We start from the raw sequence: 18,958 nt of genomic DNA on the forward strand, positions 1-18,958 counted from the left end.
ACCCATCTTTCAAACTCAATTTGTCTATATATCACAAATAACAGGACAGGTTGGACTCAGAGGCTAGTTAAAAGCAGCCTGTCCACAGACAAGTGGCTCAAGCACCTGATATTGATAAATGAGTCATGCAGTTATGCAGACATCCATTCATGTAATTGCTGCATTTCAGGAAAAAGAGACTTTTCTGGTGTTTTCCAAAGGAATTGCAGTTTTCTACCTGGGATTTTCCAATGAATCAGCCATCTCAGTACTTTGGGGGTTAAAAAAAGAAAACGTATTCAAGTAGACTTAAAAATAAAGGTTAAAAAAAAGCAAGGGAGCATCTCAATCTTTGGTAGCTCCTAGCCAAAGACACAAATGGTTTGAATAATGAAAAATAAATCAGTTCACAAATCTAGTTTATTTAAACTGTACCTATGAAGCTATTAATATGGAATTACATTGAAACAACTCTGCACAAGGAATGCTCCCAAAGGCTGTTGCTTTTACATCAAATGATAAACAGGAGGGTTACAGTTAACTTGCTTAGGCTACTGTGAAACAAAACACTCAGTTCCTCTACGATTTCCTAATTTTGCTTTAAAATTAGCAATTTACCACAAACAGCCCATCATTTTGAAAGCTGCAATGTAAGATGCCCAAAATGTATGGAATCTGCAATTCAATGATTTTCTGGTAGAAATCCAGTTACAGGTAAGGAAAGACAGACTGCCAGGCCTACATGATTCTCAGTGTCCACAGAATCTAGGAAAAGGGCTAAGAATCTCAGAGAACTGAAGCAGCCATTTTGTTGCATTGGACTGCTCCACATCTTTTTGTATTTTTACTGCTCTAGACTATTAAGTATTTGCAAAGTGCAGTAGTTACACACAGAAAACGGGTGGAATTTGAAAGCTATAAATTAAATTTAGTATATGTAATTTAAAAAAAAAAGATACAGCTGGTTGCATAATCCCAGGGAACTATAGATCTTATGATATCTCCAAACTGATGCAAAGGCCAATTCTTCCACTTGGTACTTTTGCAGCCTATTCAAATCATTCCCAAGATTCCCCGTTCCTTACCCTGGCTGGTCCCTGAAGTGGTAGCTTCCTGTAAATCCCTGTCTGTCTGGGTCTCCGCGTTCTGCAGCTGTGGTGATGGTGTTTGGGTTCCTTGTGATGTCACAGAAGGGGCGGGATTGCGGGGCTGCAGACCAATAGCATTCATTAGTCCCATATCTCGGTCTGTCCTCCAAGACGTTCTGTTTGGCCTGGAAAAGTAGTGGAATTATTACTCATAAGCATACCAATGATTTCCAGTCCAACTAACTAGGCTTCACACTTGATAACAAACTGCTTGCTTTGTCATTTATGTTTTTCTTTAATATTTTGCCTCCCATAGTGTCCTCACATCATGCACTTTCCCCAGGTTTCTAGATGGGTTGGAGAACTTCTCCAGAAGGCCTTTGTCAATGCTATTTTATAGCTAATTTCTGAAAGGTGCGCGAGAAAGTAACCACCTCTTTTTGCACTCTCTCTCTATAGGGAAGTGCCCAGCTTCTGCTTGGGACTTTCCACAGTTGCACAGTCACAACAAAGAACTCATCATGTCGGGAATTATGGCCTGAAACCAGGTCTTGCCACTTCATCGCACATTGTATTAGAGCATCAAATCATTTGATAGACATGCCCTCCCCCACCAAAGAATCTGATTTCTTCAATAAGAAGTTTTATGATAGTTGATCCATCAATGTTTGCAGTTTAGCCCATTTAAAAGTTCTGAAAAATTAATCAAAAGCATTAAAAATTTCCTTTTTAAAAAAAAATTTAATATGTACTGACCACACAGATAATCAATTGGCAGTTCTGTGTGCTTACCACGGAGAAAATGAACCAAATTATGCTTTGAATTAAATAATTATTTTTCTGGCAGGTAATGGGTAAGATAGAGTCCGTTAATCTTCCAGTAATCTCTCAATTGACAAGCTCAGCGTGCACTTTTGTCTATTATCACTATTACGTCACAGTAAAGACTTCTGTAATAAATTCCTAAGTATGGTTTTGTCTTTAAACTTGTATTCCCAACACACACATGCATACAACACATCCATATCAATACATTAATATGCTCAAAATATACATAGCACATCTATTCCATTATGAAGCACTGTGATTTTTGTAAAAAGTTCACTTACTTTGCAAGGTCAGCTTTCTGTGCCGAGTTTTGCTGTTCCACTAAAAGAATGGCTGTACCTTTTAATTTAATTCTTCCCTCAAACGGTTCAATATTCCACTATCCACAACGGTTGGACTGCTACACATCAGGGCATTACAGAGTCCAAGGTTGTTGGGCCGGATATCTCTATCAGTGACCCAGAGCCATCTGGTGTCACTTCAACAGGGAAACAGGGGCAAGCCCAAGGGATGCAAAATATGACTGGATCGTTGAAGGGAGCTTGGAAACCACTGGAGGGTGCATAGCAACACCAACTTGTATTTATACAACATCTTTAATATAAGAAAAATCCTAATGCGCTTCACAAACAAACAAAATAGGTGAAATGGGCACCTTCAGGATTGGAGAGATTAAGAAGGTTCACAGAAAGTTTGGTTGAAGAGAAGGCACCAATGGAGTGGTGAAGGGAGGGGAGACACACAGGAAGCTAGAATCAGGGGAACAAAGCATTCGGGAGGGGATATAGGTCTGCAGGAGATTGTACAGATAGGGTGGGATGAGGCTGTGGAGTGATTTGTGGATGGTACATTCAGGGACGGTGGGCCAGTGTAGATTAGTGAGGACGAGGTGATGGACAAGCAGAATTTGGTTTAGGACAGGATCTAGACAATAGCTTTGAACAAGTTGGAGTTCATGGAGGATAGAGGATAGGAGGCCAACTGGGATAGCAGAGCCTGTTGCTTGGCTCACAGGATCACTTTTGTTTTCATCATTGTCTCAGCTTAACTTATTACAGGAGAACATCAAAGGCTGAATAAGTCCAATTATGTAGACCTCAGCATTCAAACACCAATAACACAGGCTGCAGCAGGCATGCTCTGGAGGCTTAGTTGCTACAGAGATTTTGGTTTTCCAATTAACAGTGAAGGGATTTTCTCATATTTCACACAATTGGGATTCAATGCCTGACCACTGCTGTGCTACAATAGGATGAATTAATGGATGTCACTTCCAAGATAAATGAGATGCTGAACAAATTTGGAACTCAGGTGACTAATGCCTTGGTATAAGTCAGTTGATTTAGAGGTCCAGTTTCCTAATCCATCACTAACAAGGCACAAGTAAGGACAGGGTGCTGCTCTTCCAGCATATATGTGTGTCACGTGCGCAGACCTCCACTGTGAAATATTCAGAGCTGATAGATGCACTTGCTAGGCCTCAATACACAACGTGCTTCACCACCTAAATGGTTAGTGTCTTTATCGTGTTTGTTTCTGTGCTATGGGTGACACTGACAAGGCTGTATACATTGCCCACCCAGAATTGCCCTGACAGCATTAAGTGTGAACCATGTAGAGTGGGACTTGGAGGGCAAGCCACAGCTCTGATACTGCTGAACCAATTGCTACAGGGAACATGTGAAGTTTCCTTTGATATATTTTCCCCATCAATCTGCTCAAACCCTAAATGCAACTGACTGAATAAGGTTCTTATTAAACTGTGCTCCACATTAACAAGACATACAATGAAGGCCACTGATAACACCACGATGACTGATTCCTTTCTGCAGTCTGCACTGGAGCTAGTCAAGGGTTTAGTAAAGCGCTGAGCAGTTTTAGCTTACAGGTGAAAGTGATTACCTCCAAATGTAGACTCGAGTTTGCAAGAATGTCCTCAGTCTTCAGCTTAGGACACAATAAAGCAATCTTGGCCTGTAATCCTTGGAGGGCAATAGGTGACCTGTCCTAAAATGCAGTCCATATTTACACTACATATACCTCCATGCACACACTGCAAAAAGCTGTGTATTACAAAGTTCAAACTCTGCTTCATAAAAGAACCTTTATAACATAACTGAAAAAGTCTACAAGCTACAGGGAACATGATAAACCAGCGAAGTGAGTAATTACTGAAAAGTGGCAAGCTGTGGGTCACAGGAGGCCACGACAATATCCATGACAACCTCCCAATCAAGCTTTCAGACCCAATTTTACAGCTTCATATAACGTGTTGGTTTTCTGTTCACATACTCACATTATTAGTAAGTTTTGAATTATACAGAATCAATGAATTGGGACGGCAATTTGTTTGCTCTAAATTCCTTTTTCTGGTATATATACAAAAAAATATAAAAATTTTCCATGTGGCCTAACAGCTAAGTGCTTGAGTACTTAAATTACAATTGCAATGTAAAAAAAACCTCAAGGGCTCTATATCATTCCAATCCTCCTGCCTCAGTGACTCCCTGAGTTTCATTTCATTTGCGTTATCTTGCATCAGTTAGCTCATCCCAGGACTGCCCATCACTCAGAATCTCCTGCCTCACTCAGGTAAGACTCATCAATTCTCCACCGAGGAATAGAAGGGGTGTTCTGTTCTTCTGTTTGTAAATCTCCTCCTCAGTCCCTAAACTGTACATTAGTGAATAATCAACTACTGTTCATTCAGTTTTTTACGGCAGATTGTCGCTTTATGTGTATTCTGATGTATATAATATAGCCTTGTGTACTTCATTGCAAGAGTGCAAATAACTAAAACTATGTACACCCAAAGCATAAAGTTTGAGGAAGTTTTACCCCGGCCTCTCATTGCTCCTGCTGCTGTGGTGGGAGGAAACAGGCTCCGACAGTTGTTCCCAATTGTGTTCAGTCTCCAATTTCGATGCTCTGCAAAACAGAAAACGAGAATACTAGTTAAGACCCACTGCTCTCTTCCTCTTAGCTCCATGTGCCTATTTAGTTCAAACACTTAACGTGGAGTGAGGAATAAATTCCTCTGTTGCCCAAGGCTGACTTGAGTCTATATCATAGAATCGTATAGCACAGGAGGTCATTCGGCCCATCGTGCCTGTGCCAGCTCTTTGAAAGTGCTATCCAATTAGTCCCATCCCCCTGCATTTTCTCCATAGCTCTGCAAATTTTTCACGTTCAAGTTTATATCCAATTCTTTTTTGAAAGTTACCACTGAATCTGCTTCCACCACCCTTTCAGACAGTGCATTCCAGACCATAACAACTCGCTGCGAAAAACAAATTCTCCTAATTTCCCCCCTGGTTCTTTTGCCAATTATCTTAAATCTGTGACCTCTAGATAGCGACCCTCCTGCCAGTTTCTCCTTATCTACCCTATCAAAACTCTTCATAATTTTGAAGACCTCTATTAAATCGCCCCTTAACCATTTCTGCTTTAAGGAGAACAATCGCAGATTCTCCAGTCTCTTCACATAACTGAAGTCCCTCATCCCTAGTAGCATTCTAGTAACTCTCTTCTACATTCTCCCCAAGGCCTTGACATCCTTCCTAAAGTGTGGTGCCCAGATTTGCACACAATACTCCAGTTTAAGCAGAGTGATTTTTAAGGTTTTGCATAATTTCTTGCTTTTGTAGTCTATGTCTCTATTTATAAAGCCAAGGATTCCATATGCTTTTTTTTTTAAAAAACAGCCATATCAACTTGTCCTACCACCTTCAAAGATTTGTGTATGTGAACCCCCAGGCCGCTCTGTTCCTGCACCCCCTTTAAATACGTACAAGACTACACACTCGCCAGTTCTAAAACGGAACTTAAGTGATGACTTTGATGGCTTTCTTAAAAAGGTATAAAATTAATTCCCTCACAAATCAATAATCACAAGCAACATTTCAATCAGATTTTAGGCTATGGTACTTGAATGGAGTGAGCCTAATGCTTACAAAGGAGAGGATGACAAAAGGGAATATGAAGAGGTTAGGAAAGAAGTAAAAAAAAATAGGAAAGCAAAGAGGAATTACGAGATTAAATTACCGAAGAATATAAAAAGAAATAGTAAAGTATTCTACAGACACAAAGAACAAAAGAAAAATCAGAATAGGGATACGGCCACTAAGGGATGCACAAGATAAACTCACAGGTAACGACAGCGAAATGGCAGAACTATTGAATAGTTACTTTGCCTCCGTCTTTATCAGGGAGACTAACAAGGTGGGCAGGACATTAGAAGAAGACGTTGAAAAAGATATTAAAACATTTAAGATAGAAAGTGGGAGATAATTGAGAAACTAATCAAACTAAGGGAGGATAAGACCTGGATGGATTGCATCCACCAATATTGAAAGAAGTTAGGGAGGAGATAGCAGAGACACTATTACATATATATATAATAATTCACTAGAAAAGGGAAAAGTGCCAGAGGACTGGTGGACAGCTAATGTTATTCCTATATTTAAGAATAGAGATAGAACAAGTCCAGGGAACTATAGACCAGTTAGCTTAATGTCGGTGGTAGAAAAGATAATGGAATCTTTACTCAAAGATGTAATAGAAAGACATCTAGAGAACGAAAATATAATACAGAATAGTCAGCACGGATTTCAGAAGAGCAAGTCATGCTTGACCAACCTTATTGAATTTTTTGAAGAAGTAACAGAAAGACTGGACATGGGTAATGCAGTAGATGTAATATATTCGGATTGCCAAAAGGCCTTCAATAAGGTACCGCACTGATTCATGACTAAGGTCAGAGTTTGTGGAGTCAGGGGACAGGTAGCAGAATGGATAGCAAGCTAGCTACAAAACAGAAAACAGAGAGTAGAGGTTAAGAGTAGCTACTCAGATGGGCAAAAGGTGGAAAGTGGTGTACCACGGGAATCGGTGCTGGGACCACCAGTGTTCACAATTTACATTAACGCTTTGGATTCGGGAATCGAAAGTACAATCTCAAAATTTGCGGACACCACCAAATCTTGGTGGGGGGGGGGTTGTCGTTAATACAAAGGAAGAATGTGTCAAAATGGAAGGGGACATTAGTAAACTTGCAGAATGGGCTTGTAATTGACAAATTAATTTCAATATAGATAATGTGAGGTGATGCATTTCGGTAGGAAGAATAAAGAAGAATACTGCTTGGATAATAAGAGTCTAAATGTGTTAAAGGAGCAAAGGGATCGAGGGGTATAGATACACAAATCACTAAAAGTAGCAATACAGGTTATTAAGGCCATAAAAAAGGCAAATCAAGCCCTAGGGTTCATTTCCAGAGAGATAGAATTGAAAAGCAGAGAAGTTATGTTAAATTTGTATAGAATCATGGTGAGACCATAGTTGGAGTATTGTGCACAGTTCTGGTTTCCAGAAGCAATGTGGTTGATTCTTAATCATCCTCTGAAATGGCCTAGCAAGCCACTCAGTTGTACAATCTCGCTACAAAAAGTCATAATAAGAATAAAACCGGATGGGCCACCCGGCATCGGACCACTAGGCACCGGACACGACAATGGCAAACCAAGCCCAGTCGAACCTTCAAAGTCCTCCTCATTAACATCTGGGGACTTGACAAAATTGGGAGAGCTGTCCCACAGATGAGTGAAGCAACAGCCCGACATAGCCATACTCACAGAATCATACCTTTCAGCCAACGTCCCAGACTCTTCCATCATCATCCCTGTCTCGCCGGCAGGGACAGACCCACCAGAGGTGGCGGTACAGTGGTGTACAGTCAGGAGGGAGTGGACCTGGGAGTCTTCAACATTGATTCCAGACCCCATGAAATCTCATGGCATCAGGTCAAACATGGGCAAGGACACCTCCTGCTGATTACCACCTGCTGCCCTCCCTCAGCTGATGAATCAGTCCTCCTCCATGTTGAGCACCACTTGGGGGAAACAGAGGGTAGCAAGGGCACACAATGTACTCTGGGTGGGGCACTTCAATATCCATCACCAAGAGTGGCTCGGTAGCACCACTACTGAACGAGATAGCCAAGTCCTGAAGGACATAGCTGCCAGACTGGGCCTGTGGCAGGTGGTGAGCGAACCAACACGAGGGAAAAACCCACTTGACCTCATCCTCACCAATCTACCTGTCGCAGATGCATCTGTACATAACAGTATTGGTAGGAGTGACCACTACATAGTCCTCGTGGAGACGAAGTCCTGTCTTCGCACTGAGGACACCATCCAACGTGTTGTGTGGCACGATCACCGTGCTAAATGGGATAGATTCAGAACAGATCTAGCAGCTCAAAACTGGGCATCCTTGAGGCACTGTGGGCCATCAGCAGCAGCAGAATTGTATTCCAGCACAATCTGTAACCTCATGGCTTGGCATATTCCTCACTCTACCATTACCAACAAGCCAGGGGATCAACCCTGGTTCAATGAGGACTGTAGAAAAGCATGCTAGGAGCAGCATCAGGCATACCTAAAAATGAGGTGCCAACCTGGTGGAGCTACAACACGGAACTACATGCATGCTAAACAGCGGAAGCAACATGCTATAGACAGAGCTAAGCGATTCCACAACCAACGGATCAGACCAAAGCTCTGCAGTCCTGCCACATCCAGTCGTGAATGGTGGTGGACAATTAAACAACTAACAGGAGGAGGAGGTTCCATGAATAATCCCATCCTCAATGATGGCGGAGTCCAGCACGTGAGTGCAAAAGACAGGGCTGAAGTGTTTGCAACCATCTTCAGCCAGAAGTGCCGAGTGGATGATCCATCTCAGCCTCCTCCCGATATCCCCACCATTACAGAAACCAGTCTTCAGCCAATTCGATTCACTCCGCGATATCAAGAAATGGCTGAGTGCACTGGATACAACAAAGGCTATGGGCCCCGCCAACATCCCAGCTGTTGTGCTGAAGACTTGCACTCCAGAACTAGCCACGCCGTTCCAGTACAGCTACAACACTGGCATCTACCAGACAATGTGGGAAATTGCCCAGATATGTCCTGTCCACAAAAAGCAGGACAAATCCAATCCAGCCAATTTCCGCCCCATCAGTCTACTCTCAATCATCAGCAAAGTGATGGAAGGTATCGTCGACAGTGCTATCAAGCGGCACTTACTCACCAATAACCTGCTCCTCGCTCAGTTTGGGTTCTGCCAGGACCACTCGGCGCCAGACCTCATTACAGCCTTGGTCCAAACATGGACAAAAGAGCTGAATTCCAGAGGTGAGGTGAGAGTGACTGCCCTTGACATCGAGGCAGCATTTGACCGAGTGTGGCACCAAGGAGCCCTAGTAAAATTGAAGTCAATGGGAATCAGGGGAAAAACTCTCCAGTGGCTGGAGTCATACCTAGCACAAAGGAAGATGGTAGTGGTTGTTGGAGGCCAATCATCTCAGCCCCAGGACATTGCTGCAGGAGTTCCTCAGGGCAGTGTCCTAGGCCCAATCATCTTCAGCTGCTTCATCAATGACCTTCCCTCCATCATAAGGTCAGAAATGGGGATGTTTGCTGATGATTGCAGAGTGTTCAGTTCCATTCACAACCCCTCAGATAATGAAGCAGTCCATGCCCACATGCTGCAACACCTGGACATCATCCAGGTTTGGGCTGATAAGTGGAAAGTAACAATTGCCAGGCAATGACCATCTCCAACAAGAGAGAGTCTAACCACTTCCCCTTGACATTTAACAGCAATACCATCGCCGAATCCCCCACCATCAACATCCTGGGGGTCACCATTGACCAGAAATTTATCTGGACCAGCCATATAAATACTGTGGCTGCAAGAGCAGGTCAGAGGCTGGGTATTCTGCGGCGAGTGACTCACCTCCTGACTCCCCAAAGCCTTTCCACCATCTACAAGGGACAAGTCAGGAGTGTGATGGAATACTCTCCACTTACCTGGATGAGTGCAGCTCCAACAACACTCAAGAAGCTCGACACCATCCAGGACAAAGCAGCCCGCTTGATTAGCACCCCATCCACCACCCTAAACATTCACTCCCTTCCCACCGGCGCACCGTGGATGCAGTGTGTACCATCCACAGGATGCACTGCAGCACCTCGCCAAGGCTTCTTCGACAGCACCTCCCAAACCTGTGACCTCTACCATCTAGAAGGACAAGGGCAGCAGGCACATGGGAACACCTGCACATTCTCCTCCAAGTCACACACCATCCCGACTTGGAAATATATTGCCATTCCTTCATCGTTGCTGGGTCAAAATCTCGGAACTCCCGAACAGCACTGTGGGAGAACCTTCAGCACACGGACTGCAGCGGTTCAAGAAGGCGGCTCACCAACATTCTCAAGGGCAATTAGGGATGGGCAATAAATGCTGGGCTTGCCAGCGACGCCCACATCCCATGAACGCATTAAAAAAAAATTATAGAAAGGATGTAGAGGCATTGGAGAGGGTGCAAAAAAGATTCACAAGGATGATACAAGAACTGAGAGGATATCCTTATCAGGAAAGGCTGAACAAGCTGGGGCTCTCTTCTCTGGAAAAGAGAAGGCTGAGGAGTGACCTGATAGAGATCTTTAAGATAATGAAAAGGTTTGATAGGCTAGACGTATAGAAAATGTTTCTACTTGTGAGGGAGTCCAAAACTACAGGTTATAATTATAAAATAGTCACTAATAAATCCAATAGGGAATTCAGGAGAAACTTCTTTAACCCAGAGTGGTAAGAATGTGGAACGCGCTACCACAAGAGTAAACTGAAGCAAATAGCATAGATGCATTAAGTGGAAGCTAGATCAGCACATATAGAAAGGAATAGAAGGGTATCCTGATGGGGTTCAATTAAGTAGGGAGGGATGAGGCTCGTGTGGAGCATAAACACCGGCATGGACCAGTTGGGCTGAATGGCTTGTTTCTGTGCTGTAGTTTCGATGTAACTCGATGACCATAGGAGAGGAGCTTCCTCAGAAACACACCACAGTACATGATTTATATAGTGAATAACTTTTAATTTCATTGTTAACAAATAACCTATAATAGCTTCACATGCAGCCTGTTCCAATTCGAAACAACCCTCCCCAGCCCATTTCAACCAGCAGCAACCCATCCAAACTGCTCCAATCGGTAGCAACCTACCCAGGCCTCTCCAATCTGCAGCAATCTTCCCATTCCTGAACTGGTCCAATCTGCAGCAATCTTCCCATTCCTGAGCTGGTCCAATCAGCAGCAATCTTCCCATTCCTGAACTGGTCCAATCTGCAGCAATCTTCCCCTTCCTGAACTGGTCCAATCTGCAGCAATCTTCCCCTTCCTGAACTGGTCCAATCTGCAGCAATCTTCCCCTTCCTGAACTGGTCTAATCTGCAGGACCCCCTCCTCTTCCCGAACTGGTCTAATCAGTTGGAACCCCTCCCCTTCCTGAACTGGTCTAATCTGCAGGACCCCCTCCCCTTCCCGAACTGGTCTAATCAGCTGGAACCCCTCCCCTTCCCGAACTGGTCCAATCAGCTGGAACCCCTCCCCTTCCCGAACTGGTCTAATCAGCTGGAACCCCTCCCCTTCCCGAACTGGTCCAATCAGCTGGAACCCCTCCCCTTCCCGAACTGGTCCAATCAGCTGGAACCCCTCCCCTTCCCGAACTGGTCCAATCAGCTGGAACCCCTCCCCTTCCCGAACTGGTCTAATCTGCAGCAACCCCTCCCCTTCCCGAACTGGTCTAATCAGCTGGAACCCCTCCCCTTCCCGAACTGGTCCAATCAGCTGGAACCCCTCCCCTTCCCGAACTGGTCCAATCAGCTGGAACCCCTCCCCTTCCCGAACTGGTCTAATCAGCTGGAACCCCTCCCCTTCCCGAACTGGTCTAATCAGCTGGAACCCCTCCCCTTCCCAAACTGGTCTAATCTGCAGCAACCCCTCCCCTTCCCGAACTGGTCTAATCAGCTGGAACCCCTCCCCTTCCCGAACTCTAATCAGCTGGAACCCCTCCCCTTCCCGAACTGGTCTAATCTGCAGCAACCCCTCCCCTTCCCGAACTGGTCTAATCAGCTGGAACCCCTCCCCTTCCCGAACTGGTCTAATCAGCTGGAACCCCTCCCCTTCCCGAACTGGTCTAATCAGCTGGAACCCCTCCCCTTCCCGAACTGGTCTAATCTGCAGCAACCCCTCCCCTTCCCGAACTGGTCTAATCAGCTGGAACCCCTCCCCTTCCCGAACTCTAATCAGCTGGAACCCCTCCCCTTCCCGAACTGGTCTAATCTGCAGCAACCCCTCCCCTTCCCGAACTGGTCTAATCAGCTGGAACCCCTCCCCTTCCCGAACTCTAATCAGCTGGAACCCCTCCCCTTCCCGAACTGGTCTAATCTGCAGCAACCCCCTGTTCGCTTCAGTCGGCAGCACCTCCCCACCTGCTCCAATCAGCAGCCCTGCAAATTTCAGTCAGCAAGTTCCTCCCAGCATGCTTCATTTGGTTGAATTAGTGTTATGGTCGAGAGTGACCCCACAAGCGATGCCTTGTAATGATTACGAAAACATCATGATCAGTTTTACAGAAAGTGACATGTTTTCAGCAGTTAACCAGTGTTTTACCTTCGTACCCCATGAATATGTATATGATGCAATACTGTTCTGGTTGCCTGTGCACAATACTTGTAACAAGATATTTATGTTGCAGACCTACTTTATGTGCCACTGCTCTGTACAAGGTGGCTGGCTTTAGTTTCCTGAAGACTTGATAGTTTGGTTTATTCCTGGTCAATTTACTTTTTTAAAAAAAAGTAATGAGCACCACTGTTTACTGGCACCAGTACTAATCTGAACATCTGTAGGCCCAAGCTTAGTCAGGTCGAAGATGTAATCGCATTCAAAGGAGAACTGCTTCTCACAGCATTTTCAGCAGGGAGCAGTAACCAGTGAAATATAAAAGTTACATGAACACAAACTAGTTTGTTGTTAATTCCTTAATCCCAGCCGCTGTTTTGTTCCTTAGCAGGGGGTGTCTTGGCAGACATTGAAAGTCCAGGAGAGTGTGCTCCATTGAGCTGGAGCATAATGATACAGTCACTGAAGAATTAAAATTCTGACAGGATTACTGAACATATGCTGCAAGATAATCTGCAGCTGATTGCTGAGAAATGAACACTGCGATATTATAATAGAAGAGTGTGTTAAAAAAATATAGTAAACTTGATGCACCACACAATATCATCTTCAGGAAGCATTTATCCATGCTTAATGGAGGTGATGCTAATTTGTGAGGAAAAAAACACTTTACGGTGAAGTGACATGAGCCAGTTCACAATCAAAACGGAATTCCATATCCAGTCAATTCTTCCAACTAATTTTTCCACTTGGGTATTGTGTGGTATAAAAGGAATACATGATGAAGAGGAGCTGTGGGATGTGATTAATCCCACACCACTTGCGATTGGTGTCAGCCGTGGCTCAGTGGTAGCATTCTCGCCTGGGTCAGAAGGTCTTGGGTTCAAGTCCCATTCCAGAGACTTGAGCACATAATCTAGGCTGACACACTAGCGCAGTACTGAGGGAGTGCTGCACTGTCGGAAGTGCCATCTTTCAGATGAGACGTTAAACTGAGGCCTAGTCTGCCCTCTCAGGTGGACGTAAAAGATCCCATGGCACTATTTCAAAGAGTAGGGGAATTCTCCCCGGTGTCCTGGCCAATATTTATCCCTCAACCAACATCACTAAACAGATTATCTGGTCATTATCACATTGCTGTTTGTGGGACTTTGCTGTGCACTAATTGGCTACCGCGTTTCCTACATTACAACAGTGACCATACACTTTAAAAGTACTCACGGGCAGTCCAGCGCTTTGTGACGTCCCGAGGTCGTGAAAGGTGCTATATAAATGCAAGTCTTTCTTTCTTTCACATGTGAGTTATCAGGCAAGCCTATAATTTATAACCCATGAATCTTCAATCTTCATTACATACTTTCTATTTATAATCAAGCTATACCCTATGGGAGTGGGCACATCCAAAAGATGGCACCTCTGACAGTGCTACACACAGTACTGCACTGAAGTATCAGCCTACATTATGTGCTCAAGTCTCTGGAGTCGGGATTGAACTCTCAGACTCAGAGGCCAGAGTGCTGATACCTTGTTCACCATTCATTGACAAACTTGCTAGGTTGCGTTTTTCTATCTACTCTGCTCTTCTAGCAAATTAGAAGCAGCAACATCAAAAACGCTGCATGTTTTGCATGGGCTGTAGAGTCCATGAAATCAGGGGACCCCACAAAATTCATCAGTATTCATAGTGTTTCCCATTGATGTAAGAGACACTTGTGAATTTTGCAGGGAGGTGAGCTCAATTTACTAAGCAAAATATTCTTAAATGAAAAATTATTCTTTTCCACCATTACTAGTTGATCCCAGAGCTAATATATAGCTAACGTTCCCAACACTGGGATGTTAGCAATCCAGCATCCTACATTATGTGCTCAAGTCTCTGGAGTGGGGATTGAACCCACAACTGTCTGATTCAGAGGCCAGAGTGCTGATACCTTGTTTACCACCCAAAAGGCAATTGAAATATCTCTGCGATCGCAGTGTGAATTGGAAATTAATTAATCCATCCCTCAAAGTGAACTTATTTATCTTTAAAATTCCCCAATGTATAAACCATACAGCTAATGGGTGAAATAATAAGCTTTTAAAACTCCAGTGATGAATTAAGGCTGAATTAAAGCTGTACTGTGTAAGAAAGGAGCATCTCATTAAATGCAAGGAGGAAAGGAATATAATAAAAAAATACATACACATTTTCTAGCAATAATGTCTTTTACAAAAACAAAACAACTTGCATTTATAAATTTTAGTAAAACTAATCAACACGCATAATAGAAGTAAAACCAGAAAGCAAGTAATGATGGGCGAAGAGGTGGTCAAGAATATGGTCAAAGAGGTTGGTTTTGAGGAGGCTTTCAGAGAGGGGAAGAGAGGTAAGTCAGGGAGACAGGTTTAGGGAGGCTACTCCAGACGGTGGGGCCAAGACAGCTGAAAGTTCTTATACCAGAGCTGGAGCAGAGAGACAGAGGGAATGCAAATGAGACCAATGCCAGAAAAGCAGAGGTGCTCCCTGGCATGTAGGCTGGAGGAGGTTGCAGAGGTAGGAACAGACAAGGCTGTGGATAGACTTGCAAATGAGGATAGGATTTTGAATTCATTGCTTTGGGGAATAGGAAGCCAGTGAAGGTCGGAGAGGAGGTTATAGGGAAGCAGGAGTGGGATAGGCTGTGGGCGGTAGCATTTTGGACAAGTTGTAGAGTGGAAGTTGGGAGGCTAGCAAGGAAACCCAAGGGACAGAGGTGTGGATGAGGGTTTCAGTAGCAGTGGAGGTAAGACAGGAGTGGAATTGGGCAATGTTGCAAATACGCAGTCTTGGTGGTAGCTGGATTGTGGAATTTGAAGCTCAGCTCAGGTGTTGCACACCATTGGGTTCAGCCTGAGTGAGCAGACAGGGAGGGGGACAGAATTAGGGACAAAAGTAGAGTTCTTGGTGGGAGGCAAATGGGATGGCTTTGGTCTTGCCAATGTTAATTTGGAGAAAGTTCTTGCTCATTCATAACTTGATCTCAGGCAAATAGTCAGACAGCACAGTTGTGACCATAGAGTTAAGGGTGATGGTGGAGAGGTAGAGCTAAGTGTTGTCGGTATACATACGGATGATGTCACCAAGGGGCAGCATATAGATGATGAAAAGGGGCTTAAGGATGAAACCTTGTGGCACACCCAAGGTGAATATGAGGGGTAGAAGGAGAACCCCTCAATTCAATCTAACAGTTGGCTGTTTTGGGACAGGTAGGAGTGGTACCAAGTGAGTGCAGTGCCACGGAGATGATCGGGAGGATGTAGTGACTGACCATGCTGAATAACACTGAGGGGAGGGAGGCGACGCTGAGGGAGATAACAAAGGATAGTACACCATTCAAAGGATGTCGTTGGTGACTCTAACCAGATCCGTCTCAATACTGTGGGCAGAGTACATAGGAACAGGAGTAGGCCATTCAGCCACTCGAGCCTGTACCGTCATTCAATGAGATCAAGGCTGATCTGTACCCGAACTCCATCCACCCGCCTTGGCTCCATATCCCTTAATACCCTTGGCTAGCAAAAATCTATCGATCTCAGATTTAAAATTATTAATTGAGCTAGCATCTACTGCTTTTTGTGGGAGAGAGTTCCACACTTCTACCAGCCTTTGCGTAAAGAAGTGTTTCCTAACTTCTCTCCTGAATGGCCTGGCTCTGATTTTAAGGTTATGTCCTCTTGTCCTAGACTCCTACTCTCTGTCTTCTACCGCCTAACCAATCTCCTAACCAGGCCAATAACTTGCCTTCAATTCCATGAGCTTTAATTTTCGCTAACAGTCTCTTATGTGGAAGCCAAGGCTTCTTCGACAGCACCTCCCAAACCCACGACCTCTACCGCCTAGAAGGACAAGAGCAGCAGGTACATGGGAACAACACCACCTGCACGTTCCCCTCCAAGTCACACACCATCCCAACTTGGAAAGATATCGTTGTTCCTTCATCGTCGCTGGGTCAAAATCCTGGAACTCCCTTCCTAACAGCACGGTGGGAGAACTTTCACCACACGGACTGCAGCGGTTCAAGAAGGCGGCTCACCACCACCTTCTCAAGGTTTATTAGGGACGGGCAATAAATGCCGGCCTCGCCAACGACGCCCACATCCCGTGAACGAATAAAAAAAAAATCTTATCGAATACTTCTGGAAGTCCATATAAACTACATCCACAGACATTCCCCTGTCTACTATTTTCGTTACTTCCTCAAAAAAATCAATTAAGTTCGTTAGACATGACCAACCCATTACAAATCCATGTTGGCGCTTTGTAATCAGCTCAAATTTATCTAAATAATCAGTCATTCTTTCTTTAATTATAGATTCCAATAACGTCCCCACAACAGATGTTAGACGAACAGGTTTACAATTTCCCGATTTCTCTCTCTCGCCTTTCTTAAATAATGGAGTTACTTTTACAATTTTTCAATCTAAAGGGACAATTCCTGAATCGAGAGAACTTTGGAAGATTATGGCTAAAGCATCTGCAATTTCCCCACCTCCTTCCTTTAAAACATTGGGGTGGAAACCATCAGGTCCAGGGGATTTGTCGGTCTTTAGTGCCAATATTTTTTCTAATACTGTTCTCTTGCTTACGTTAACTTTAGTGTGTTCCACTCCTTGATTGATTATTAGTTTCCGTGGAACGTCAGGTATATTATCCTCTTCCTCCACTGTGAAGACTGACACAAAGTAATTAGAATGATCGAATCGTTACAGCCCGGCTCTTCATAAGAGCAATCCAGTTAGTCCCATTTCCCCACTCTTTCCTTGTAGCCCTGCAAATTTTTTCCCTTCAAATATTTATCCAATTCCTTTTTGAAAGCCACGATTGAATCTGCTTCCACCACCCTTTCAGGCAGCGCATTCCAGATCATAACTACTCACTGCGTAAAAAAGTTTCTCCTCACATCACCTTTGGTTCTTTTGCCAATCACCTTAAATCTGTGTCCTTTGGTTCTCAACTTTTCTGCCAATGGGAACAGTTTATCTTCATTTACTTTATCTTAACCCTTCATAATTTTGAACACCTCTATCAAATCTCCTCTCAACCTTCTCTGTTTGAAGGAGAACAATCCCAGCTTCTCCAGTCTATCTACGGAACTGAAGTCCTTAATTCCTGGAACCATTCTAGTAAATCTTTTCTGCACGCTCTCTAAGGCCATCACATTCTTCCTAAAATGCGGTGCCCAGAATTGGACACAATACCCCAGCTGTGGCTGAACCAGTGTTTTATAAAGGTTCATCATGACTTCCTTGCTTTTGTATTCTATGCCTCTATTTATAAAGCCCAGGATCCCATATGCTTTTTAATCCCTTTCTCAACCTGTCCTGCCACCTTCAAAGATTTGTGCACATATACTCCCAGGTCTCTCTGTTCCTGCACCCCCTTTAGAATTGTACCATTTAGTTTATATTGCCTCTCCTCGTTCTTCCTGCCAAAATATATCACTTCGCACTTCTCTGCATTAAATTTAATCTGTTGTTCAATTGTTCGACGAGTCTGCCATTTCCTTATTTTCATTTGCAAGATTACCCACATCTGTTTTTAAAGGGCCCACATTACCCTTGACTACCTTTGTTCTTCTAATATAATTGTAAAAACTTTGTGTTTTAATCTTGATATCCCTCGTAAGTTTCTTTTCGTATACCAGACTGGAGGGATTCAAACCGGGAATGATGGGAAAAGTAAGCCCGGTGAGAGGTGGCAGTGCCATGTTGAAGGACCAAAAATTGGAAAGGGAGGTTGGAGAGGAATAAGGGGGTCAAGTGGGCTTTTTGAGGAGAGAGCATGATGATGTTACTTTTGAAAGGCAAAGGGACAAAGCCTGAGGAAAGGGAGCCATTGATTGTGCAAGTGCCCACTGTGCCAAGGAGAGAGATTTGTGTGGTGAGGAGCTGATTCTGAAGGGGATCGAGGACACATGAAGTGGGCCTCATGGAGGGAATGAGCTTGGCGGTGGGGTTAAGAGAAGTTACAGAGTGATGTGAAGTCAAGGTGACAAGGATACAACAAATAAAATCCATCAATTTCACAAAGGTACTCTTAGAAATTCAGGATCGCTTCAGGTCCATGAAGCTAAGTACAGTGATATAACCAAACCTATTGCAAAGTGGATAACTACTGATTGCAGACCCATTCACACTAAACAACACAGGGCTAAGAAATGTTATTCTCGAGGGAAATTAGGGATGGGCAATAAATGCTGGCCTCGTCAGCGACGCCCACATCCCATGAACGAATAAAAAAAAAAAAAATAGCTTCTTCCAATCAGTCATCATATCTTGCCTTCCTGAGGAACCATTGTATCATGAATAGACGATTTATATAACAATGAAAAGATTATATCGTGGGTGCTACTAAAGAATGTAACAGTTGTTGCTCTGACTGGTGATTACTGGATGTCCGTGAGCAATCACAGCTGTGTTGGTATCACTGCACATCTGATTGATGCTGCATGGACGCTATAGTCTTTTGCAGAACCAGTAAAGAACAACAACTACTTGCATTTATATAGC

General features: G+C 43.9%; 1 protein-coding gene across 4 annotated transcripts in view; it reads right to left on the reverse strand.

The window, feature by feature from the left end:
• Nucleotides 1–18,958, reverse strand: part of LOC137327835 (activating molecule in BECN1-regulated autophagy protein 1-like) — a 400,989-nt gene that overhangs the window by 26,326 nt on the left and 355,705 nt on the right. For all 4 annotated transcript variants that reach the window (XM_067993681.1, XM_067993682.1, XM_067993679.1 and 1 more), the window contains 2 exons: nt 4,734–4,823; nt 1,065–1,252 (listed from right to left, as the gene is read on the reverse strand). In XM_067993681.1, coding sequence (XP_067849782.1) covers nt 1,065–1,252; nt 4,734–4,823 — 278 coding nt within the window. The remainder of the gene's footprint in view (nt 1–1,064; nt 1,253–4,733; nt 4,824–18,958) is intronic.

The sequence above is a fragment of the Heptranchias perlo genome, chromosome 12 (assembly GCF_035084215.1).
Source record: "Heptranchias perlo isolate sHepPer1 chromosome 12, sHepPer1.hap1, whole genome shotgun sequence".
NCBI classification, from domain to species: Eukaryota; Metazoa; Chordata; class Chondrichthyes; order Hexanchiformes; family Hexanchidae; genus Heptranchias; species Heptranchias perlo.